The following is a 27,001-nucleotide window of genomic DNA, read 5'->3' as shown; positions in this document are numbered from 1 at the left end:
CCGATTGACTCTCCAGCAGACGGACTTGATTCCAACAGAGAAGACAATGACATACGGTTGTAAATGTATACATTGCAATTATTCTCGAATGAGAGGCCGTTCATGTGCAAAGTATTAGCATTTAAATTAATATAATTACCAACTGTGTGTAGTGAATCCATTTAGTCTTTCCCGCTCTTTCTCAGCCCCCATCCCTTTTCTTTGTCTACCAAGCCGTCATATCGGCTACGTCGGCTAGGGACTTTTTCTTTGTATCATGTAGTAACCCAAATATCTACTGTTTGCTTGTTATGTAATTCTGTGTGATTATTTAGTTAGTTAGCAAATAAATAATTAAGCCAATTTGTATATCTCTGATTCATGATTTAGGCTAGGGTTTGTGCAAATATCCAAGATGAGGTAATAATAATACATTAATGAGAATGACTAATACTAATTAAGTATATTAGTTGTGCAAACAGATTACTGTACAAACAGACTGCGTGAGATAAGAATCGAGCCGTTTGATGTGTGCGTTGCCCATAGAAGTTGTCCCGGTGTCGCATATCTGATGACTTCAGAGTGTCTTATGAGTTGGTATTTCTAGTGCTAGGACACGATTCAGCTACTTATAGAAATTTGACAAATAGATGCGTTCGGCCTAACGTGCTATTTCTGTCTCTTCAGAACCGGGTAGATTTGGTAATTATTAATTTCTCGCACAGAGCGAGTCCATGCAATTTATTATGTGAGTACATTTTTACTCCAGAATGTATTTAGTCTCGCCATATCAACTGGGTTGAATACTTACTGACTCAAGACATTTCAACTTTTTTGTTATTATTATGTTTTCATTCTAAAAATATAATTCCACTTTGACATTATGGGGGTTTGTGTGTAGGCCAGTGACACAAAGTCTCAATTTAATACATTTTAAATGCTGTTTGTAACACAACAAGATGTGTAAAAAGTCAAGATTCTGTAATACAGCTATTCTTAGATCATTATCATTGGCAGAACAATAGCCTTTATTTACTTTATCAAAGACGTGGTTTGTAGACGTGCACATCCTGGGTGTCATCAATGGTTGTCTTCATGTCATTCAGCTGTTGTTGTCTCACCTGTTGTCTTAGCTAGCTCTCCCAATCAACACCTGCGATTACTTTATGCCTCGCTGTATGTCTCTCTCAAATGTCAATATGCCTTGTATACTGTTGTTCAGGTTAGTTATCATTGTTTTAGTTTACAATGGAGCCCCTAGTTCCACTCTTCATACCTCTGACACCTCCTGTGTCCCACCTCTCACACATGCGGTGACCTCACCCATTATAACCAGCATGTCCAGAGATACAATCTCTCTTAGCATCACCCGGTGCCTGGGCTTACCTCCGCTGTACCCGCACCCCACCATACCCCTGTCTGCACATTATGCCCTGAATCTATTCTACCACGCCCAGAAATCTGCTCCTTTTATTCTTTGTCCCCAACGCTCTAGGCGACCAGTTTTGATAGCCTTTAGCCGCACCCTCATCCTACTCCTCCTCTGTTCCTCGGGTGATGTGGAGGTAAACTCAGGCCCTGCATGTCCCCAGGCACCCTCATTTGTTGACTTCTGTGATCGAAAAAGCCCTGGTTTCATGCATATCAACATCAGAAGCCTCCTCCCTAAGTTTGTTTTACTCACTGCTTTAGCACACTCTGCCAACCCTGATGTCCTTGCCGTGTCTGAATCCTGGCTTAGGAAGGCCACCAAAAATTCGGAGATTTCCATACCCAACTATAACATTTTCCGTCAAGATAGAACTGCCAAAGGGGGAGGAGTTGCAATCTACTGCAGAGATTGCCTGCAAAGTAATGTCATACTTTCCAGGTCCATACCCAAACAGTTCGAACTTCTAATTTAAAAAATGAATCTCTCCAGAAATAAGTCTCTCACTGTTGCCGCCTGCTACCCACCCCCCTCAGCTCCCAGCTGTGCCCTGGACACCATTTGTGAATTGATCGCCCCCCATCTAGCTTCAGAGTTTGTTCTGTTAGGTGACCTAAACTGGGATATGCTTAACACCCCGGCAGTCCTACAATCTAAGCTAGATGCCCTCAATCTCACACAAATCATCAAGGAACCCACCAGGTACAACCCTAAATCCGTAAACATGGGCACCCTCATAGACATTATCCTGACCAACTTGCCCTCCAAATACACCTCTGCTGTCTTCAATCAGGATCTCAGCGATCACTGCCTCATTGCCTGTATCCGCTACGGGTCCGCGGTCAAACGACCACCCCTCATCACTGTCAAACGCTCCCTAAAACACTTCTGCGAGCAGGCCTTTCTAATTGACCTGGCCCGGGTATCCTGGAAGGATATTGACCTCATCCCGTCAGTTGAGGATGCCTGGTCATTCTTTAAAAGTAACTTCCTCACCATCTTAGATAAGCATGCCCCGTTCAAAAAATGCAGAATTAAGAACAGATATAGCCCTTGGTTCACTCCAGACCTGACTGCTCTCGACCAGCACAAAAACATCCTGTGGCGGACTGCAATAGCATCGAATAGTCCCCGCGATATGCAACTGTTCAAGGAAGTCAGGAACCAATACACGCAGTCAGTCAGGAAAGCAAAGGCTAGCTTTTTCAAGCAGAAATTTGCATCCTGTAGCTCTAACTCCAAAAACTTCTGGGACACTGTAAAGTCCATGGAGAACAAGAGCACCTCCTCCCAGCAGCCCACTGCACTGAGGCTAGGTAACACGGTCACCACCGATAAATCCATGATAATCGAAAACTTCAACAAGCATTTCTCAACGGCTGGCCATGCCTTCCTCCTGGCTACTCCAACCTCGGCCAACAGCTCCGCACCCCCCCCCCCCCCCCGCAGCTACTTGCCCAAGCGTCCCCAGCTTCTCCTTTACCCAAATCCAGATAGCAGATGTTCTGAAAGAGCTACAAAACCTGGACCCATACAAATCAGCTGGGCTTGACAATCTGGACCCTCTATTTCTGAAACTATCCGCCGCCATTGTCGCAACCCCTATTACCAGCCTGTTCAACCTCTCTTTCATATCGTCTGAGATCCCCAAGGATTGGAAAGCTGCCGCGGTCATCCCCCTCTACAAAGGGGGAGACACCCTGGACCCAAACTGTTACAGACCTATATCCATCCTGTCCTGCCTATCTAAGGTCTTCGAAAGCCAAGTTAATAAACAGATCACTGACCATCTCGAATCCCACCGTACCTTCTCCGCTGTGCAATCCGGTTTCCGAGCCGGTCACGGGTGCACCTCAGCCACGCTCAAGGTACTAAACGATATCATAACCGCCATCGATAAAAGACAGTACTGTGCAGCCGTCTTCATCGACCTGGCCAAGGCTTTCGACTCTGTCAATCACCATATTCTTATCGGCAGACTCAGTAGCCTCGGCTTTTCTGATGACTGCCTTGCCTGGTTCAACAACTACTTTGCAGACAGAGTTCAGTGTGTCAAATCGGAGGGCATGTTGTCTGGTCCTCTGGCAGTCTCTATGGGGGTACCACAGGGTTCAATTCTCGGGCCGACTCTTTTCTCTGTATATATCAATGATGTTGCTCTTGCTGCGGGCGATTCCCTGATCCACCTCTACGCAGACGACACCATTCTGTATACTTCTGGCCCTTCCTTGGACACTGTGCTATCTAACCTCCAAACGAGCTTCAATGCCATACAACACTCCTTCTGTGGCCTCCAACTGCTCTTAAAAGCTAGTAAAACCAAATGCATGTTTTTCAACCGTTCGCTGCCTGCACCCGCCCTCCCGACTAGCATCACCACCCTGGACGGTTCCGACCTAAAATATGTGGACAACTATAAATACCTAGGTGTCTGGCTAGACTGTAAACTCTCCTTCCAGACTCATATTAACATCTCCAATCCAAAATCAAATCTAGAATCGGCTTTCTATTTCGCAACAAAGCCTCCTTCACTCACGCCGCAAAACTTACCCTAGTAAAACTGACTATCCTACCGATCCTCGACTTCGGCGATGTCATCTACAAAATAGCTTCCAATACTCTACTCAGCAAACTAGATGCAGTTTATCATAGTGCCATCCGTTTTGTTACTAAAACACCGTTTACCACCCACCACTGCGACCTGTATGCTCTAGTCAGCTGGCCCTTGCTACATATTCGTCGCCAGACCCACTGGCTCCAGGTCATCTATAAGTCCATGCTAGGTAAAGCTCCGCCTTATCTCAGTTTACTGGTCACGATAACACCCACCCGTAGCACGCGCTCCAGCAGGTATATCTCACTGATCATCCCCAAAGCCAACACCTCATTTGGCCGCCTTTCCTTCCAGTTCTCTGCTGCCTGTGACTGGAACGAATTGCAAAAATCGCTGAAGTTGGAGACTTTTATTTCCCTCACCAACTTTAAACATCTGCTATCTGAGCAGCTAACTGATCGCTGCAGCTGTACATAGTCCATCTGTAAATAGCCCACTCAATTTACCTACCTCATCCCCATACTGTTTTTATTTATTTACTTTTCTGCTCTTTTGCACACCAGTATCTCTACTTGCACATGATCATCTGATGATTTATCACTCCAGTATTAATCTGCTAAATTGTAAGTATTCGCTCCTATGGCCTATTTATTGTCTACCTCCTCATGCCTTTTGCACACAATGTATATAGACTCTTTTTTTTCCTACTGTATTATTGACTTGTGTATTGTTTACTCCATGTGTAACTCTGTGTTGTTGTCTGTTCACACTGCTATGCTTTATCTTGGCCAGGTCGCAGTTGTAAATGAGAACTTGTTCTCAACTAGCCTACCTGCCTAAATAAAGGTGAAATCAAATCAAATCAAATACGTATGCGGAAACATATGGGTGTGTGTCCTTGGAAAAATAACCTTGTGTGTTAGTGGTTTTGGCATTTCCTTGTGAAAATTAGCTTGATGAAAACAAAATAAATATATCACAATGATTATGTAATACATTCATTTACATGATGTATTGCAATCAAATACAATTGATACATTAAATGGGTCCAGGGGTGTAATCATTACAATAGCGTTTATATTGAGCAAGTTCAGCAAACAGGGAGGGACCTATCTGAATCTGTCCAATAGAAACAATAGGTGTAGATGTAAAAGATAACATTTTGCAACTATTTGTACAAATGATTGCACCCCTGGTATGTGTGTCTCCATGTACTGCTAGATTAGGAATTCAGTCATAACGTGGGGGAGGCCTCTTCATTCTTCTTCAAAAGATGAATACGACTCACCTCAGCACACCTTTTTCTACAAGGTGACGTAAGCACACATTCTCCTTTACATCTCATTCATCTTAATGATGTCATCAAGGTTGTGCTTTAAACTATAAAGGCTGTAGCAATGCAGGAGCTTAGTATGGTTTGGAGGTGCACTGTTACTGAACACTGAGGATTTCAGCTACAACATCACAATTAAAACATTTTGGTAAGTGTGGTTTTCAAATATTGTGTGACATATCATATTTTTATTATGATCAGACTCCTGTGTTTTTTTTAAAGTGAACTTTTGGAAGAAACATTTGTGTATGTTAACTGACAAGGCTATAACTCGTAAACTTCCTCTATACCGCTGGTCCTTGACCTCGTTCAGCCATGGATTTTATCATCTCAAATAATCTCTAGTGAAATTCTTATTCCAGTTACCAAGGGTCAGGTCAGAATTTCTGTCCCCTTGGTCCAGGAATCATCTTGTTTAACCTGGAGTACTTTGTCCTGATAGAGGAATTCAAGGCTATAGTTTCAGACTTGCTGCAGGAGGTGTGCAAATGTTTCAATTCTTAAAGACTACATGTGTTTTATGATTGATGGTGGGTAATTATAGTCATTCATATTCATGTTTTTGCTCTGCTGTGTATGTGTTATGGTAAATGTGGAAAAACACTAAATCTAAGGAATACATTCTCATTTGTAAATCTACAGATTTAGTGGTAAATCTATACATTTACGGATTATACACTAACATATGCACTGTACTGTATCTATGGGTTTTTATTCAGCTGACTTCTTAGACAGGTCTAAATCATAAAATATGCCTTCTGACCTTAACAGGACTTCCTGGATAAATAAATCATGGTTAAAATAATAAATAAAAGTCAAAAATACAAATGTGAATTAATAAAATATTAAATATCAAGACAAAGAAGTTGTGCATCACTTGACTTAAACCATCACAAACAAGACTTAGTGTACAAAAACAGACAAAAATACTGCATTTACCATTAGTGATCTCTTTCCACAATATTCCAGTTTATATTACATTGGTCAATGTCATTCTGTTGATAATTATTTGTCTTTTACCTTTACATTAATCATGTGTGCCCATCTCTCTGTGACTACAGACTAAAAAGAAAACAGTTTCAAAGATGAACAGAAAAATTCGCATAGTCCTTCTTCTGATTATAGGTAAGTTCATTCTCTAGTCTTAAAATTGTAGATCATTTCCAAATTCTAAAAGGTATTCTAAAATCTATGCTTTTTAATTTGCAACAGCATCAGGGAATGCCCAAAGCCCAACAACTAATGCCCCTACAACAACCACAGCTACTGCTGCAACCATAACCACAGCTGCCCCCACGACCATTACAGCTGGCATGACGACTACCACAATTCCGGTCGCAACAACCACAGCTGCTTCGACTACAACCACAGTTTCTCCCACAACAACCACAGGTGCTGCCATCACAACCACAGCTGCCCCCACGGCCAATACAGTTGGCATGACGACTACCACAATTCCGGTCGCAACAACCACAGCTGCTTCGACTACAACAACAGCAGCAACCACCACAATCACAGGAGCTGCCACCACAACCACTACTGTTCCAACTACAACCACAGCTGCTCCAACTACAACCACAGTTTCTCCCACAACAACCACAGGTGCTGCCATCACAACCACAGCTGCCCCCACGACCACTACAGCTGGCATGACGACTACCACAATTCCGGTCGCAACAACCACAGCTGGTTCGACTACAACAACAGCAGCAACCACCACAATCACAGGAGCTGCCACCACAACCACTACTGCTCCAACTACAACCACAGCTGCTGCTGCAACCACAACCACAGCTGCCCCCACGACCAACACAGCTGGCATGACGACTACCGCAATTCCGGTCGCAACAACCACAGCTGCTTCGACTACAACATCAGCAGCAACCACCACAATAACAGGAGCTGCCACCACAACCACTACTGCTCCAACTACAACCACAGCTGCTGCCATGACAACCACAGATGCTCCAACCACAAATAGAGTCACAACATCCACAGTTTCTCCAACAACAACCACAGATGCTCCAACTACAACCACTAATGGAGTTACAACAACCACAGTTTCTCCCACAACAACCACAGGTGCTGCCATCACAACCACAGCTGGCTCCACGACCACTACAGTTGGCATGACGACTACCACAATACCGGTCGCAACAACCACAGCTGCTTCGAGTACAACAACAGCAGCAACCACCACGATCACAGGAGCTGCCACCACAACCACTACTGCTCCAACTACAACCACAGTTTCTCCCACAACAACCACAGGTGCTGCCATCACAACCACAGCTGCCCCCACGACCACCACAGCTGGCATGACGACTACCACAATTCCGGTCGCAACAACCACAGCTGCTTCGACTACAACAACAGCAGCAACCACTACAATCACAGTAGCTGCCACCACAACCACTACTGCTCCAACTACAACCACAGCTGCTGCTGCAACCACAACCACAGCTGCCCCCACGACCACCACAGCTGGCATGACGACTACCGCAATTCCGGTCGCAATAACCACAGCTGCTTCGACTACAACAACAGCAGCAACCACCACAATCACTGGAGCTGCCACCACAACCACTACTGCTCCAACTACAACCACAGCTGCTGCTACAACCACAACCACAGCTGCCCCCACGACCACCACAGCTGGCATGACGACTACCGCAATTCCGGTCGCAACAACCACAGCTGCTTCGACTACAACATCAGCAGCCACCACCACAATCACAGGAGCTGCCACCACAACCACTCCAACTACAACCACAGCTGCTGCCATGACAACCACAGATGCTCCAACTACAACCACAGTTTCTCCCACAACATCCACAGCTGCTGCTTCAACCACAACCACAGCTGCCCCCACGACCACCACAGCTGGCATGACGACTACCGCAATTCCAGTCGCAACAACCACAGCTGCTTCGACTACAAAAACAGCAGCAACCACCACAATCACAGGAGCTGCCACCACAACCACTACTGCTCCAACTACAACCACAGCTGCTGCTGCAACCACAACCACAGCTGCCCCCACGACCACCACAGCTGGCATTGCGACTACCACAATTCCGGTCGCAACAACCACAGCTGCTTCGACTACAACATCAGCAGCAACCACCACAATCACAGGAGCTGCCACCACAACCACTACTGCTCCAAGTACAACCACAGCTGCTGCCATGACAACCACAGATGCTCCAACCACAAATGGAGTCACAACATCCACAGTTTCTCCCACAACAACCACAGATGCTCCAACTACAACCACTAATGGAGTTACAACCACCACAGTTTCTCCCACAACAACCACAGGTGCTGCCATCACAACTACAGCTGCCTCCACGACCACTAAAGTTGGCATGACGACTACCACAATTCCGGTCGCAACAACCACAGCTGCTTCGACTACAACAACAGCAGCAACCACCACAATCACAGGAGCTGCCACCACAACCACTACTGCTCCAACTACAACCACAGCTGCTCCAACTACAACCACAGTTTCTCCCACAACAACCACAGGAGCTGCCACCACAACCACTACTGCTCCAACTACAACCACAGCTGCTGCTACAACCACAACCACAGCTGCCCCCACGACCACCACAGCTGGCATGACGACTACCGCAATTCCGGTCGCAACAACCACAGCTGCTTCGACTACAACATCAGCAGCCACCACCACAATCACAGGAGCTGCCACCACAACCACAGATGCTCCAACTACAACCACAGTTTCTCCAACAACATTCACAGCTGCTGCTGCAACCACAATCACAGCTGCCCCCACGACCACCACAGCTGGCATGACGACTACCGCAATTCCAGTCGCAACAACCACAGCTGCTTCGACTACAACAACAGCCGCAACCACCACAATCACAGTAGCTGCCACCACAACCACTACTGCTCCAACTACAACCACAGCTGCTGCTGCAACCACAACCACAGCTGCCCCCACGACCACCACAGCTGGCATGACGACTACCACAATTCCGGTCGCAACAACAACAGCTGCTTCGACTACAACATCAGCAGCAACCACCACAATCACAGGAGCTGCCACCACAACCACTACTGCTCCAACTACAACCACAGCTGCTGCCATGACAACCACAGATGCTCCAACCACAAATGGAGTCACAACATCCACAGTTTCTCCCACAACAACCACAGATTCTCCAACTACAACCACTAATGGAGTCACAACAACCACAGTTTCTCCCACAACAACCACAGGTGCTGCCATCACAACCACAGCTGCCCCCACGACCACTACAGTTGGCATGACGACTACCACAATTCCGGTCGCAACAACCACAGCTGCTTCGACTACAACAACAGCAGCAACCACCGCAATCACAGGACCTGCCACCACAACCACTACTGCTCCAACTACAACCACAGCTGCTCCAACTACAACCACAGTTTCTCCCACAACAACCACAGGTGCTGCAATCACAACCACAGCTGCCCCCTCGACCACCACAGCTGGCATGACGACTACCACAATTCCGGTCGCAACAACCACAGCTGCTTCGACTACAACAACAGCAGCAACCACCACAATCACAGGAGCTGCCACCACAACCACTACTGCTCCAAGTACAACCACAGCTGCTGCTGCAACCATAACCACAGCTGGCCTCACGACCACCACAGCTGGCATGACGACTACCGCAATTCCGGTCGCAACAACCACAGCTGCTTCGACTACAACAACAGCAGCAACCACCACAATCACAGGAGCTGCCACCACAACCACTACTGCTCCAACTACAACCACAGCTGCTCCAACTACAACCACAGTTTCTCCCACAACAACCACAGGAGCTGCCACCACAACCACTACTGCTCCAACTACAACCACAGCTGCTGCTACAACCACAACCACAGCTGCCCCCACGACCACCACAGCTGACATGACGACTACCGCAATTCCGGTCGCAACAACCACAGCTGCTTCGACTACAACATCAGCAGCCACCACCACAATCACAGGAGCTGCCACCACAACCACTACTGCTCCAACTACAACCACAGCTGCTCCAACTACAACCACAGTTTCTCCCACAACAACCACAGATGCTCCAACTACAACCACACATGGAGTCACAACATCCACAGTTTCTCCTACAACAACCACAGATGCTCCAACTACAACCACAAATGGAGTCACAACATCCACAGTTTCTCCCACAACAACCACAGATGCTCCAACTACAACCACTAATGGAGTTACAACCACCACAGTTTCTCCCACAACAACCACAGGTGCTGCCATCACAACTACAGCTGCCTCCACGACCACTACAGTTGGCATGACGACTACCACAATTCCGGTCGCAACAACCACAGCTGCTTCGACTACAACAACAGCAGCAACCACCACAATCACAGGAGCTGCCACCACAACCACTACTGCTCCAACTACAACCACAGCTGCTCCAACTACAACCACAGTTTCTCCCACAACAACCACAGGAGCTGCCACCACAACCACTACTGCTCCAACTACAACCACAGCTGCTGCTACAACCACAGCCACAGCTGCCCCCACGACCACCACAGCTGGCATGACGACTACCGCAATTCCGGTCGCAACAACCACAGCTGCTTCGACTACAACATCAGCAGCCACCACCACAATCACAGGAGCTGCCACCACAACCACTACTGCTCCAACTACAACCACAGCTGCTGCCATGACAACCACAGATGCTCCAACTACAACCACAGTTTCTCCAACAACATTCACAGCTGCTGCTGCAACCACAATCACAGCTGCCCCCACGACCACCACAGCTGGCATGACGACTACCGCAATTCCGGTCGCAACAACCACAGCTGCTTCGACTACAACATCAGCAGCCACCACCACAATCACAGGAGCTGCCACCACAACCACTACTGCTCCAACTACAACCACAGCTGCTGCCATGACAACCACAGATGCTCCAACCACAAATGGAGTCACAACATCCACAGTTTCTCCCACAACAACCACAGATTCTCCAACTACAACCACTAATGGAGTCACAACAACCACAGTTTCTCCCACAACAACCACAGGTGCTGCCATCACAACCACAGCTGCCCCCACGACCACTACAGTTGGCATGACGACTACCACAATTCCGGTCGCAACAACCACAGCTGCTTCGACTACAACAACAGCAGCAACCACCGCAATCACAGGACCTGCCACCACAACCACTACTGCTCCAACTACAACCACAGCTGCTCCAACTACAACCACAGTTTCTCCCACAACAACCACAGGTTCTGCAATCACAACCACAGCTGCCCCCTCGACCACCACAGCTGGCATGACGACTACCACAATTCCGGTCGCAACAACCACAGCTGCTTCGACTACAACAACAGCAGCAACCACCACAATCACAGGAGCTGCCACCACAACCACTACTGCTCCAAGTACAACCACAGCTGCTGCTGCAACCATAACCACAGCTGGCCTCACGACCACCACAGCTGGCATGACGACTACCGCAATTCCGGTCGCAACAACCACAGCTGCTTCGACTACAACAACAGCAGCAACCACCACAATCACAGGAGCTGCCACCACAACCACTACTGCTCCAACTACAACCACAGCTGCTCCAACTACAACCACAGTTTCTCCCACAACAACCACAGGAGCTGCCACCACAACCACTACTGCTCCAACTACAACCACAGCTGCTGCTACAACCACAACCACAGCTGCCCCCACGACCACCACAGCTGACATGACGACTACCGCAATTCCGGTCGCAACAACCACAGCTGCTTCGACTACAACATCAGCAGCCACCACCACAATCACAGGAGCTGCCACCACAACCACTACTGCTCCAACTACAACCACAGCTGCTCCAACTACAACCACAGTTTCTCCCACAACAACCACAGATGCTCCAACTACAACCACACATGGAGTCACAACATCCACAGTTTCTCCTACAACAACCACAGATGCTCCAACTACAACCACAAATGGAGTCACAACATCCACAGTTTCTCCCACAACAACCACAGATGCTCCAACTACAACCACTAATGGAGTTACAACCACCACAGTTTCTCCCACAACAACCACAGGTGCTGCCATCACAACTACAGCTGCCTCCACGACCACTACAGTTGGCATGACGACTACCACAATTCCGGTCGCAACAACCACAGCTGCTTCGACTACAACAACAGCAGCAACCACCACAATCACAGGAGCTGCCACCACAACCACTACTGCTCCAACTACAACCACAGCTGCTCCAACTACAACCACAGTTTCTCCCACAACAACCACAGGAGCTGCCACCACAACCACTACTGCTCCAACTACAACCACAGCTGCTGCTACAACCACAACGACAGCTGCCCCCACGACCACCACAGCTGGCATGACGACTACCGCAATTCCGGTCGCAACAACCACAGCTGCTTCGACTACAACATCAGCAGCCACCACCACAATCACAGGAGCTGCCACCACAACCACTACTGCTCCAACTACAACCACAGCTGCTGCCATGACAACCACAGATGCTCCAACTACAACCACAGTTTCTCCAACAACATTCACAGCTGCTGCTGCAACCACAATCACAGCTGCCCCCACGACCACCACAGCTGGCATGACGACTACCGCAATTCCAGTCGCAACAACCACAGCTGCTTCGACTACAACAACAGCCGCAACCACCACAATCACAGTAGCTGCCACCACAACCACTACTGCTCCAACTACAACCACAGCTGCTGCTGCAACCACAACCACAGCTGCCCCCACGACCACCACAGCTGGCATGACGACTACCACAATTCCGGTCGCAACAACCACAGCTGCTTCGACTACAACATCAGCAGCAACCACCACAATCACAGGAGCTGCCACCACAACCACTACTGCTCCAACTACAACCACAGCTGCTGCCATGACAACCACAGATGCTCCAACCACAAATGGAGTCACAACATCCACAGTTTCTCCCACAACAACCACAGATTCTCCAACTACAACCACTAATGGAGTCACAACAACCACAGTTTCTCCCACAACAACCACAGGTGCTGCCATCACAACCACAGCTGCCCCCACGACCACTACAGTTGGCATGACGACTACCACAATTCCGGTCGCAACAACCACAGCTGCTTCGACTACAACAACAGCAGCAACCACCGCAATCACAGGACCTGCCACCACAACCACTACTGCTCCAACTACAACCACAGCTGCTCCAACTACAACCACAGTTTCTCCCACAACAACCACAGGTGCTGCAATCACAACCACAGCTGCCCCCTCGACCACCACAGCTGGCATGACGACTACCACAATTCCGGTCGCAACAACCACAGCTGCTTCGACTACAACAACAGCAGCAACCACCACAATCACAGGAGCTGCCACCACAACCACTACTGCTCCAACTACAACCACAGCTGCTCCAACTACAACCACAGTTTCTCCCACAACAACCACAGGAGCTGCCACCACAACCACTACTGCTCCAACTACAACCACAGCTGCTGCTACAACCACAACCACAGCTGCCCCCACGACCACCACAGCTGGCATGACGACTACCGCAATTCCGGTCGCAACAACCACAGCTGCTTCGACTACAACATCAGCAGCCACCACCACAATCACAGGAGCTGCCACCACAACCACTACTGCTCCAACTACAACCACAGTTTCTCCCACAACAACCACAGATGCTCCAACTACAACCACACATGGAGTCACAACATCCACAGTTTCTCCTACAACAACCACAGATGCTCCAACTACAACCACAAATGGAGTCACAACATCCACAGTTTCTCCCACAACAACCACAGATGCTCCAACTACAACCACTAATGGAGTTACAACCACCACAGTTTCTCCCACAACAACCACAGGTGCTGCCATCACAACTACAGCTGCCTCCACGACCACTACAGTTGGCATGACGACTACCACAATTCCGGTCGCAACAACCACAGCTGCTTCGACTACAACAACAGCAGCAACCACCACAATCACAGGAGCTGCCACCACAACCACTACTGCTCCAACTACAACCACAGCTGCTCCAACTAAAACCACAGTTTCTCCCACAACAACCACAGGAGCTGCCACCACAACCACTACTGCTCCAACTACAACCACAGCTGCTGCTACAACCACAACGACAGCTGCCCCCACGACCACCACAGCTGGCATGACGACTACCGCAATTCCGGTCGCAACAACCACAGCTGCTTCGACTACAACATCAGCAGCCACCACCACAATCACAGGAGCTGCCACCACAACCACTACTGCTCCAACTACAACCACAGCTGCTGCCATGACAACCACAGATGCTCCAACTACAACCACAGTTTCTCCAACAACATTCACAGCTGCTGCTGCAACCACAATCACAGCTGCCCCCACGACCACCACAGCTGGCATGACGACTACCGCAATTCCAGTCGCAACAACCACAGCTGCTTCGACTACAACAACAGCCGCAACCACCACAATCACAGGAGCTGCCACCACAACCACTACTGCTCCAACTACAACCACAGTTTCTCCCACAACAACCACAGATGCTCCAACTACAACCACACATGGAGTCACAACATCCACAGTTTCTCCTACAACAACCACAGATGCTCCAACTACAACCACAAATGGAGTCACAACATCCACAGTTTCTCCCACAACAACCACAGATGCTCCAACTACAACCACTAATGGAGTTACAACCACCACAGTTTCTCCCACAACAACCACAGGTGCTGCCATCACAACTACAGCTGCCTCCACGACCACTACAGTTGGCATGACGACTACCACAATTCCGGTCGCAACAACCACAGCTGCTTCGACTACAACAACAGCAGCAACCACCACAATCACAGGAGCTGCCACCACAACCACTACTGCTCCAACTACAACCACAGCTGCTCCAACTACAACCACAGTTTCTCCCACAACAACCACAGGAGCTGCCACCACAACCACTACTGCTCCAACTACAACCACAGCTGCTGCTACAACCACAACGACAGCTGCCCCCACGACCACCACAGCTGGCATGACGACTACCGCAATTCCGGTCGCAACAACCACAGCTGCTTCGACTACAACATCAGCAGCCACCACCACAATCACAGGAGCTGCCACCACAACCACTACTGCTCCAACTACAACCACAGCTGCTGCCATGACAACCACAGATGCTCCAACTACAACCACAGTTTCTCCAACAACATTCACAGCTGCTGCTGCAACCACAATCACAGCTGCCCCCACGACCACCACAGCTGGCATGACGACTACCGCAATTCCAGTCGCAACAACCACAGCTGCTTCGACTACAACAACAGCCGCAACCACCACAATCACAGTAGCTGCCACCACAACCACTACTGCTCCAACTACAACCACAGCTGCTGCTGCAACCACAACCACAGCTGCCCCCACGACCACCACAGCTGGCATGACGACTACCACAATTCCGGTCGCAACAACCACAGCTGCTTCGACTACAACATCAGCAGCAACCACCACAATCACAGGAGCTGCCACCACAACCACTACTGCTCCAACTACAACCACAGCTGCTGCCATGACAACCACAGATGCTCCAACCACAAATGGAGTCACAACATCCACAGTTTCTCCCACAACAACCACAGATTCTCCAACTACAACCACTAATGGAGTCACAACAACCACAGTTTCTCCCACAACAACCACAGGTGCTGCCATCACAACCACAGCTGCCCCCACGACCACTACAGTTGGCATGACGACTACCACAATTCCGGTCGCAACAACCACAGCTGCTTCGACTACAACAACAGCAGCAACCACCGCAATCACAGGACCTGCCACCACAACCACTACTGCTCCAACTACAACCACAGCTGCTCCAACTACAACCACAGTTTCTCCCACAACAACCACAGGTGCTGCAATCACAACCACAGCTGCCCCCTCGACCACCACAGCTGGCATGACGACTACCACAATTCCGGTCGCAACAACCACAGCTGCTTCGACTACAACAACAGCAGCAACCACCACAATCACAGGAGCTGCCACCACAACCACTACTGCTCCAACTACAACCACAGCTGCTCCAACTACAACCACAGTTTCTCCCACAACAACCACAGGAGCTGCCACCACAACCACTACTGCTCCAACTACAACCACAGCTGCTGCTACAACCACAACCACAGCTGCCCCCACGACCACCACAGCTGGCATGACGACTACCGCAATTCCGGTCGCAACAACCACAGCTGCTTCGACTACAACATCAGCAGCCACCACCACAATCACAGGAGCTGCCACCACAACCACTACTGCTCCAACTACAACCACAGTTTCTCCCACAACAACCACAGATGCTCCAACTACAACCACACATGGAGTCACAACATCCACAGTTTCTCCTACAACAACCACAGATGCTCCAACTACAACCACAAATGGAGTCACAACATCCACAGTTTCTCCCACAACAACCACAGATGCTCCAACTACAACCACTAATGGAGTTACAACCACCACAGTTTCTCCCACAACAACCACAGGTGCTGCCATCACAACTACAGCTGCCTCCACGACCACTACAGTTGGCATGACGACTACCACAATTCCGGTCGCAACAACCACAGCTGCTTCGACTACAACAACAGCAGCAACCACCACAATCACAGGAGCTGCCACCACAACCACTACTGCTCCAACTACAACCACAGCTGCTCCAACTACAACCACAGTTTCTCCCACAACAACCACAGGAGCTGCCACCACAACCACTACTGCTCCAACTACAACCACAGCTGCTGCTACAACCACAACGACAGCTGCCCCCACGACCACCACAGCTGGCATGACGACTACCGCAATTCCGGTCGCAACAACCACAGCTGCTTCGACTACAACATCAGCAGCCACCACCACAATCACAGGAGCTGCCACCACAACCACTACTGCTCCAACTACAACCACAGCTGCTGCCATGACAACCACAGATGCTCCAACTACAACCACAGTTTCTCCAACAACATTCACAGCTGCTGCTGCAACCACAATCACAGCTGCCCCCACGACCACCACAGCTGGCATGACGACTACCGCAATTCCAGTCGCAACAACCACAGCTGCTTCGACTACAACAACAGCCGCAACCACCACAATCACAGTAGCTGCCACCACAACCACTACTGCTCCAACTACAACCACAGCTGCTGCTGCAACCACAACCACAGCTGCCCCCACGACCACCACAGCTGGCATGACGACTACCACAATTCCGGTCGCAACAACCACAGCTGCTTCGACTACAACATCAGCAGCAACCACCACAATCACAGGAGCTGCCACCACAACCACTACTGCTCCAACTACAACCACAGCTGCTGCCATGACAACCACAGATGCTCCAACCACAAATGGAGTCACAACATCCACAGTTTCTCCCACAACAACCACAGATTCTCCAACTACAACCACTAATGGAGTCACAACAACCACAGATGCTCCCACAACAACCACAGGTGCTGCCATCACAACCACAGCTGCCCCCACGACCACTACAGTTGGCATGACGACTACCACAATTCCGGTCGCAACAACCACAGCTGCTTCGACTACAACAACAGCAGCAACCACCGCAATCACAGGACCTGCCACCACAACCACTACTGCTCCAACTACAACCACAGCTGCTCCTACTACAACCACAGTTTCTCCCACAACAACCACAGGTGCTGCAATCACAACCACAGCTGCCCCCTCGACCACCACAGCTGGCATGACGACTACCACAATTCCGGTCGCAACAACCACAGCTGCTTCGACTACAACAACAGCAGCAACCACCACAATCACAGGAGCTGCCACCACAACCACTACTGCTCCAAGTACAACCACAGCTGCTGCTGCAACCATAACCACAGCTGGCCTCACGACCACCACAGCTGGCATGACGACTACCGCAATTCCGGTCGCAACAACCACAGCTGCTTCGACTACAACAACAGCAGCAACCACCACAATCACAGGAGCTGCCACCACAAACACTACTGCTCCAACTACAACCACAGCTGCTCCAACTACAACCACAGTTTCTCCCACAACAACCACAGGAGCTGCCACCACAACCACTACTGCTCCAACTACAACCACAGCTGCTGCTACAACCACAACCACAGCTGCCCCCACGACCACCACAGCTGACATGACGACTACCGCAATTCCGGTCGCAACAACCACAGCTGCTTCGACTACAACATCAGCAGCCACCACCACAATCACAGGAGCTGCCACCACAACCACTACTGCTCCAACTACAACCACAGCTGCTCCAACTACAACCACAGTTTCTCCCACAACAACCACAGATGCTCCAACTACAACCACACATGGAGTCACAACATCCACAGTTTCTCCTACAACAACCACAGATGCTCCAACTACAACCACTAATGGAGTCACAACAACCACAGTTTCTCCCACAACAACCACAGGTGCTGCCATCACAACCACAGCTGCCCCCACGACCACTACAGTTGGCATGACGACTACCACAATTCCGGTCGCAACAACCACAGCTGCTTCGACTACAACAACAGCAGCAACCACCACAATCACAGGAGCTGCCACCACAACCACTACTGCTCCAACTACAACCACAGCTGCTCCAACTACAACCACAGTTTCGCCCACAACAACCACAGGTGCTGCCATCACAACCACAGCTGCCCCCACGACCACCACAGCTGGCATGACGACTACCACAATTCCGGTCGCAACAACCACAGCTGCTTCGACTACAACAACAGCAGCAACCACCACAATCACAGGAGCTGCCACCACAACCACTACTGCTCCAACTACAACCACAACTGCTGCTGCAACCACAACCACAGCTGCCCCCACGACCACCACAGCTGGCATGACGACTACCGCAATTCCGGTCGCAACAACCACAGCTGCTTCGACTACAACATCAGCAGCAACCACCACAATCACAGGAGCTGCCACCACAACCACTACTGCTCCAACTACAACCACAGCTGCTGCCATGACAACCACCGATGCTCCAACAGCAAATGGAGTCACACCATCCACAGTTTCTCCTACAACAACCACAGATGCTCCAACTACAACCACTAATGGAGTCACAACAACCACAGTTTCTCCCACAACAACCACAGGTGCTGCAATCACAACCACAGCTGCCCCCACGACCACTACAGTTGGCATGACGACTACCACAATTCCGGTCGCAACAACCACAGCTGCTTCGACTACAACAACAGCAGCAACCACCACAATCACAGGAGCTGCCACCACAACCACTACTGCTCCAACTACAACCACAGCTGCTCCAACTACAACCACAGTTTCTCCCACAACAACCACAGGAGCTGCCACCACAACCACTACTGCTCCAACTACAACCACAGCTGCTGCTACAACCACAACCACAGCTGCCCCCACGACCACCACAGCTGGCATGACGACTACCGCAATTCCGGTCGCAACAACCACAGCTGCTTCGACTACAACATCAGCAGCCACCACCACAATCACAGGAGCTGCCACCACAACCACTACTGCTCCAACTACAACCACAGCTGCTGCCATGACAACCACAGATGCTCCAACTACAACCACAGTTTCTCCCACAACATCCACAGCTGCTGCTGCAACCACAACCACAGCTGCCCCCACGACCACCACAGCTGGCATGACGACTACCGCAATTCCAGTCGCAACAACCACAGCTGCTTCGACTACAACAACAGCAGCAACCACCACAATCACAGTAGCTTCCACCACAACCACTACTGCTCCAACTACAACCACAGCTGCTGCTGCAACCACAACCACAGCTGCCCCCACGACCACCACAGCTGGCATGACGACTACCGCAATTCCGGTCGCAACAACCACAGCTGCTTCGACTACAACATCAGCAGCAACCACCACAATCACAGGAGCTGCCACCACAACCACTACTGCTCCAACTACAACCACAGCTGCTGCCATGACAACCACAGATGCTCCAACCACAAATGGAGTCACAACATCCACAGTTTCTCCCACAACAACCACAGATTCTCCAACTACAACCACTAATGGAGTCACAACAACCACAGTTTCTCCCACAACAACCACAGGTGCTGCCATCACAACCACAGCTGCCCCCACGACCACTACAGTTGGCATGACGACTACCACAATTCCGGTCGCAACAACCACAGCTGCTTCGACTACAACAACAGCAGCAACCACCGCAATCACAGGACCTGCCACCACAACCACTACTGCTCCAACTACAACCACAGCTGCTCCAACTACAACCACAGTTTCTCCCACAACAACCACAGTAGCTGCCACCACAACCACTACTGCTCCAACTACAACCACAGCTGCTGCTACAACCACAACCACAGCTGCCCCCACGACCACCACAGCTGGCATGACGACTACCGCAATTCCGGTCGCAACAACCACAGCTGCTTCGACTACAACATCAGCAGCCACCACCACAATCACAGGAGCTGCCACCACAACCACTACTGCTCCAACTACAACCACAGCTGCTCCAACTACAACCACAGTTTCTCCCACAACAACCACAGATGCTCCAACTACAACCACACATGGAGTCACAACATCCACAGTTTCTCCTACAACAACCACAGATGCTCCAACTACAACCACTAATGGAGTCACAACAACCACAGTTTCTCCCACAACAACCACAGGTGCTGCCATCACAACCACAGCTGCCCCCACGACCACTACAGTTGGCATGACGACTACCGCAATTCCGGTCGCAACAACCACAGCTGCTTCGACTACAACAACAGCAGCAACCACCACAATCACAGGAGCTGCCACCACAACCACTACTGCTCCAACTACAACAACAGCTGCTCCAACTACAACCACAGTTTCTCCCACAACAACCACAGGAGCTGCCACCACAACCACTACTGCTCCAACTACAACCACAGCTGCTGCTACAACCACAACCACAGCTGCCCCCACGACCACCACAGCTGGCATGACGACTACCGCAATTCCGGTCGCAACAACCACAGCTGCTTCGACTACAACATCAGCAGCCACCACCACAATCACAGGAGCTGCCACCACAACCACTACTGCTCCAACTACAACCACAGCTGCTGCCATGACAACCACAGATGCTCCACCTACAACCACAGTTTCTCCCACAACATCCACAGCTGCTGCTTCAACCACAACCACAGCTGCCCCCACGACCACCACAGCTGGCATGACGACTACCGCAATTCCAGTCGCAACAACCACAGCTGCTTCGACTACAACAACAGCAGCAACCACCACAATCACAGTAGCTGCCACCACAACCACTACTGTTCCAACTACAACCACAGCTGCTGCTGCAACCACAACCACAGCTGCCCCCACGACCACCACAGCTGGCATGACGACTACCGCAATTCCGGTCGCAACAACCACAGCTGCTTCGACTACAACATCAGCAGCAACCACCACAATCACAGGAGCTGCCACCACAACCACTACTGCTCCAACTACAACCACAGCTGCTGCCATGACAACCACAGATGCTCCAACCACAAATGGAGTCACAACATCCACAGTTTCTCCCACAACAACCACAGATGCTCCAACTACAACCACTAATGGAGTCACAACAACCACAGTTTCTCCCACAACAACCACAGGTGCTGCCATCACAACCACAGCTGCCCCCACGACCACTACAGTTGGCAAGACGACTACCACAATTCCGGTCGCAACAACCACAGCTGCTTCGACTACAACAACAGCAGCAACCACCACAATCACAGGAGCTGCCACCACAACCACTACTGCTCCAACTACAACCACAGCTGCTCCAACTACAACCACAGTTTTGCCCACAACAACCACAGGTGCTGCCATCACAACCACAGCTGCCCCCACGACCACCACAGCTGGCATGACGACTACCACAATTCCGGTCGCAACAACCACAGCTGCTTCGACTACAACAACAGCAGCAACCACCACAATCACAGGAGCTGCCACCACAACCCCTACTGCTCCAACTACAACCACAACTGCTGCCATGACAACCACCGATGCTCCAACAGCAAATGGAGTCACACCATCCACAGTTTCTCCAACAACAACCACAGATGCTCCAACTACAACCACTAATGGAGTCAAAACAACCACAGCTGCTTCGACTACAACATCAGCAGCAACCACCACAACCACAGGTGCTGCCATCACAACTACAGCTGCCTCCACGACCACTACAGTTGGCTTGACGACTACCACAATTCCGGTCGCAACAACCACAGCTGCTTCGACTACAACAACAGCAGCAACCACCACAATCACAGGAGCTGCCACCACAACCACTACTGCTCCAACTACAACCACAGCTGCTCCAACTACAACCACAGTTTCTCCCACAACAACCACAGGAGCTGCCACCACAACCACTACTGCTCCAACTACAACCACAGCTGCTGCTACAACCACAACCACAGCTGCCCCCACGACCACCACAGCTGGCATGACGACTATCGCAATTCCGGTCGCAACAACCACAGCTGCTTCGACTACAACATCAGCAGCCACCACCACAATCACAGGAGGTGCCACCACAACCACTACTGCTCCAACTACAACCACAGCTGCTGCCATGACAACCACAGATGCTCCAACTACAACCACAGTTTCTCCCACAACATCCACAGCTGCTGCTGCAACCACAACCACAGCTGCCCCCACGACCACCACAGCTGGCACGACGGCTACCTCAATTCCAGTCGCAACAACCACAGCTGCTTCGACTACAACAACAGCAGCAACCACCACAATCACAGTAGCTGCCACCACAACCACTACTGCTCCAACTACAACCACAGCTGCTGCTGCAACCACAACCACAGCTTCCCCCACGACCACCACAGCTGGCATGACGACTACCACAACTCCGGTCGCAACAACCACAGCTGCTTCGACTACAACATCAGCAGCAACCACCACAATCACAGGAGCTGCCACCACAACCATTACTGCTCCAACTACAACCACAGCTGCTGCCATGATAACCACAGATGCTCCAACCACAAATGGAGTCACAACATCCACAGTTTCTCCCACAACAACCACAGATGCTCCAACTACAACCACTAATGGAGTCACAACAACCACAGTTTCTCCCACAACAACCACAGGTGCTGCCACCACAACCACAGCCACCCCCACGACCACTACAGTTGGCATGACGACTACCACAATTCCGGTCGCAACAACCACAGCTGCTTCGACTACAACAACAGCAGCAACCACCACAATCACAGGACCTGCCACCACAACCACTACTGCTCCAACTACAACCACAGCTGCTCCAACTACAGCCACAGTTTCTCCCACAACAACCACAGGTGCTGCCATCACAACCACAGCTGCCCCCACGACCACTACAGCTGGCATGACGACTGCCACAATTCCGGTCGCAACAACCACAGCTGCTTCGACTACAACAACAGCAGCAACCACCACAATCACCGGAGCTGCCACCACAACCACTACTGCTCCAACTACAACCACAGCTGCTGCTGCAACCACAACCACAGCTGCCCCCACGACCACCACAGCTGGCTTGACGACTACCGCATTTCCGGTCACAACAACCACAGCTGCTTCGACTACAACAACAGCAGCAACCACCACAATCACAGGAGCTGCCACCACGACCACTACTGCTCCAACTACAACCATAGTTTCTCCCAAAACAACCACAGGTGCTGCATTCACAACCACAGGTGCCGCCACGGTCACCACAGCAGATCTCACAACTACCACAGTTGCTCATTCAACAACCACAGCTACTCCAACTACAACCTCAACGACATCCATGATGACCATCACAGCTCCTGCCATGACAACGACACCTGCAACTGCTGCAGCAGCCACCACAACCACAGATGCTGCAACAACAACCACAGGTGCTGCAACCACAACAACAGCTGCACCCACGACCACCACAGCTGGCATGACGACTATCACAATTCCGGTCGCAACAACCACAGCTGATTCGACTACAACAACAGCAGCAACCACCACAATCACAGGAGCTGCCCCCACAACCACTACTGCTCATAGTACAACCACAGCTGCTGCCATGACAACAACAGATGCTCCAACTACAACCACAAATGGAGTCACAACATCCACAGTTTCTCCCACAAGAACCACAGCTGCTGCCATAACAACCACTACTGCTCCAACTACAACCACAGCTGCTCCAACTACAACCACAGTTTCTCCCACAACAACCACAGGTGCTGCCATCACAACCACTGCTGCCCCCACGACCACTACAGCTGGCATCACAACTACCACAGTTGCACATTCAACAACCACAGCTGCTCCAACTACAACCTCAACTACGTCCATGATGACCACCACAGCTCCTGCCATGACAACGACACCTGCAACTGCCACCACAACCACAGTTGCTGCAACAACAACCACAGGTGCTCCAACTACAACCACAGGTGAAGTTATAAAAACCACAGCTGCTCCTACGACATCCACAGCCGCTGCTACGACAACGACAGCTTCCCAAACTACAACCACAGCTGTTCCAACTGCAACTAACGCAGCAGCCAACACAACCACAGCAGCTGCCACAACAACCATAGTTGCTGCCACGACAACCACAGCATCTCCAACTACAATCACAGCTGACAAAACAACAACCACAGCTTCTGCCACAAAAACTACAGATGCTCCAACTACAACCACAGTTTTGATTGCAACAATCACAGCTGCTCCTATAACATCCACAGCTTTTGTCACAACAACCACAGCTGCTTCCTCTACAACCAGAGTTTCTTCATCTACAAACACAGTTGCTGCCACAATAACTATACCTGCTCCCACGACAACCACAGCAGCTGCCACCACAACCACAGCTGCTCCATCTACAACCGAAAATGCCCCCACAACAACCCCAGTTGCTCCAACTACAACCACAACAGATGCAAACACAACCACAGCTGCTGCCACAACAACGACAGCTGCTCAAACTACAACCACAGCTGCTCCAACAACAACCACAAATGGAGTCACAACATCCACAGTTTCTCCCACAAGAACCACAGCTGCTGCCACAACAAACACAAATGCCCCCACCACATCCACAGCTGGCAACACGACTACCCCAGTTGCTCCCACAACAGACACAGCTGCTTCTACAACAGCCAGAGCTACTACAGCAACAGCTGCCACCACCACCACTGTTGCTGGCACGAAAACCACAACTGCTTCGACTACAACCACAGCTTCTGTGACGACAACCACAGGTGCTGCCACAAACACCACTGTACCAACGACAACCAAAATTGTTCCCACAACCACCACAGCCACCGCTACCACAACTAAGTCAACAGCGGCACCGACAGCGAATGAGGCGTCAATGGGATTAGGATTCAGAATGTTCCGTAATTTCCAAAGTGACTATACTGATTCTTCCACAACAGCATATCAGGAACTGGCAGAAAATGTTACCAGAGAGGTATTCAGCTCATCTTTTAACAACATTGTGCCACTAACATTGTGTCACTGACTTCACTGTTGAAACTGTTGATACTAATTTGTGTATTTTTTTACAGGTGAATCATGGTTACAAAATAATTTACCCTTTAACATACGTAAGGTGTAGGATTATTCAGTTCACGTAAGTAACAATAATTGTTTTCTGTAAGTCTATGAATGTCTCCATTCAAATATAATTATCTCAAAATAACAGTGATAGTGATATACGTTTGAATAATATATTAAGAGAACAAATACAAATAATTACTATACATTGTCTTGTTTTCTTGGAAACAACGGTTTAAGATCTGACCTCGAAATGAAAACTAAATCTTTATATATTTCATTGTTTACAGGAGTGGGTCAATTATTGTCAACATGACCCTTATTTTCAAGAACCAGACAGTGGTTCCCAATGTAACGAGTGTGGAGCAGGGATTGACTGACTCTCTGTCTCACGGGAACACCTTCCTCAACGTTGATACAACCTCCATTACTGCAAGTAAGTTAAGCCATCACTGCTGACCTTGTCATTGTCGTCACTCTCAACATTGACTCATGGCACTCTATATTGGGTACATTTTAATGAGATAACTTCTGTGGTGTTACAGGAACTACAACTTCCGCAGCCACCACAGTTGCCGCAACTACCACAACAACCACAGCCACCGCCACAACAACAACAACTGCTGGTCCTACAACAAACACAGCTGCTTCAACAACATCTGTTGTTGAATCAACAATAAACAATGCTGTCGCCTCCAGTGGAATAAGCTACAAGACAAGTCTACTCATCTGTCTTGTTGTTTTGTCACAACTGCTTGACTTATACTGATATAACTGATCACCACTGTGCCAGGGAAACTTACCAGACAATCTAATCATATTTATTATTTGAACTGTATAGTATGTATTATTATGTATTACCCATTAATGTACAGGGTAAAGATGAATTGCTATGGAGAACATGAGAATATTGAACAGCAAGAGGATAATGTAAAAAAAAAAAAAATGACAACTGTTCTACCAATTATCAACAAGATTCTAAGAATCTTGATAGTT

At 49.8% G+C, this 27,001-nt stretch overlaps 1 protein-coding gene across 1 annotated transcript; it reads left to right on the top strand.

Moving 5' to 3' along the window:
- The first annotated feature begins 394 nt into the window (after window positions 1-394).
- On the top strand, window positions 395-26,674 carry LOC120052191 (histidine-rich glycoprotein-like). The gene is made up of 5 exons (XM_038999024.1): window positions 395-399; window positions 24,163-24,345; window positions 24,682-24,897; window positions 25,402-25,707; window positions 26,551-26,674. The coding sequence occupies exons 1-5, from the start codon at window positions 395-397 to the stop codon at window positions 26,672-26,674; spliced, it is 834 nt and encodes a 277-aa protein (XP_038854952.1).
- The last annotated feature ends 327 nt before the right edge of the window (window positions 26,675-27,001 follow it).

The sequence above is a fragment of the Salvelinus namaycush genome, chromosome 8, assembly GCF_016432855.1.
Source record: "Salvelinus namaycush isolate Seneca chromosome 8, SaNama_1.0, whole genome shotgun sequence".
Taxonomy (NCBI): domain Eukaryota; kingdom Metazoa; phylum Chordata; class Actinopteri; order Salmoniformes; family Salmonidae; genus Salvelinus; species Salvelinus namaycush.
Note: the sequence above shows the minus strand (reverse complement) of the source record. Positions and strands in the feature narration are given on the sequence as shown.

Excerpts from the sequence above, each read along its gene's own strand:
- LOC120052191 (XM_038999024.1), top strand. Across the intron at positions 24,898-25,401 it reads TGCTCCAACTACAACCACAG|CTGCTGCCACAACAACGACA; the intron begins GTGAAGTTATAA and ends ACACAACCACAG. Across the intron at positions 25,708-26,550 it reads TTCTGTGACGACAACCACAG|GAACTACAACTTCCGCAGCC; the intron begins GTGCTGCCACAA and ends GTGGTGTTACAG.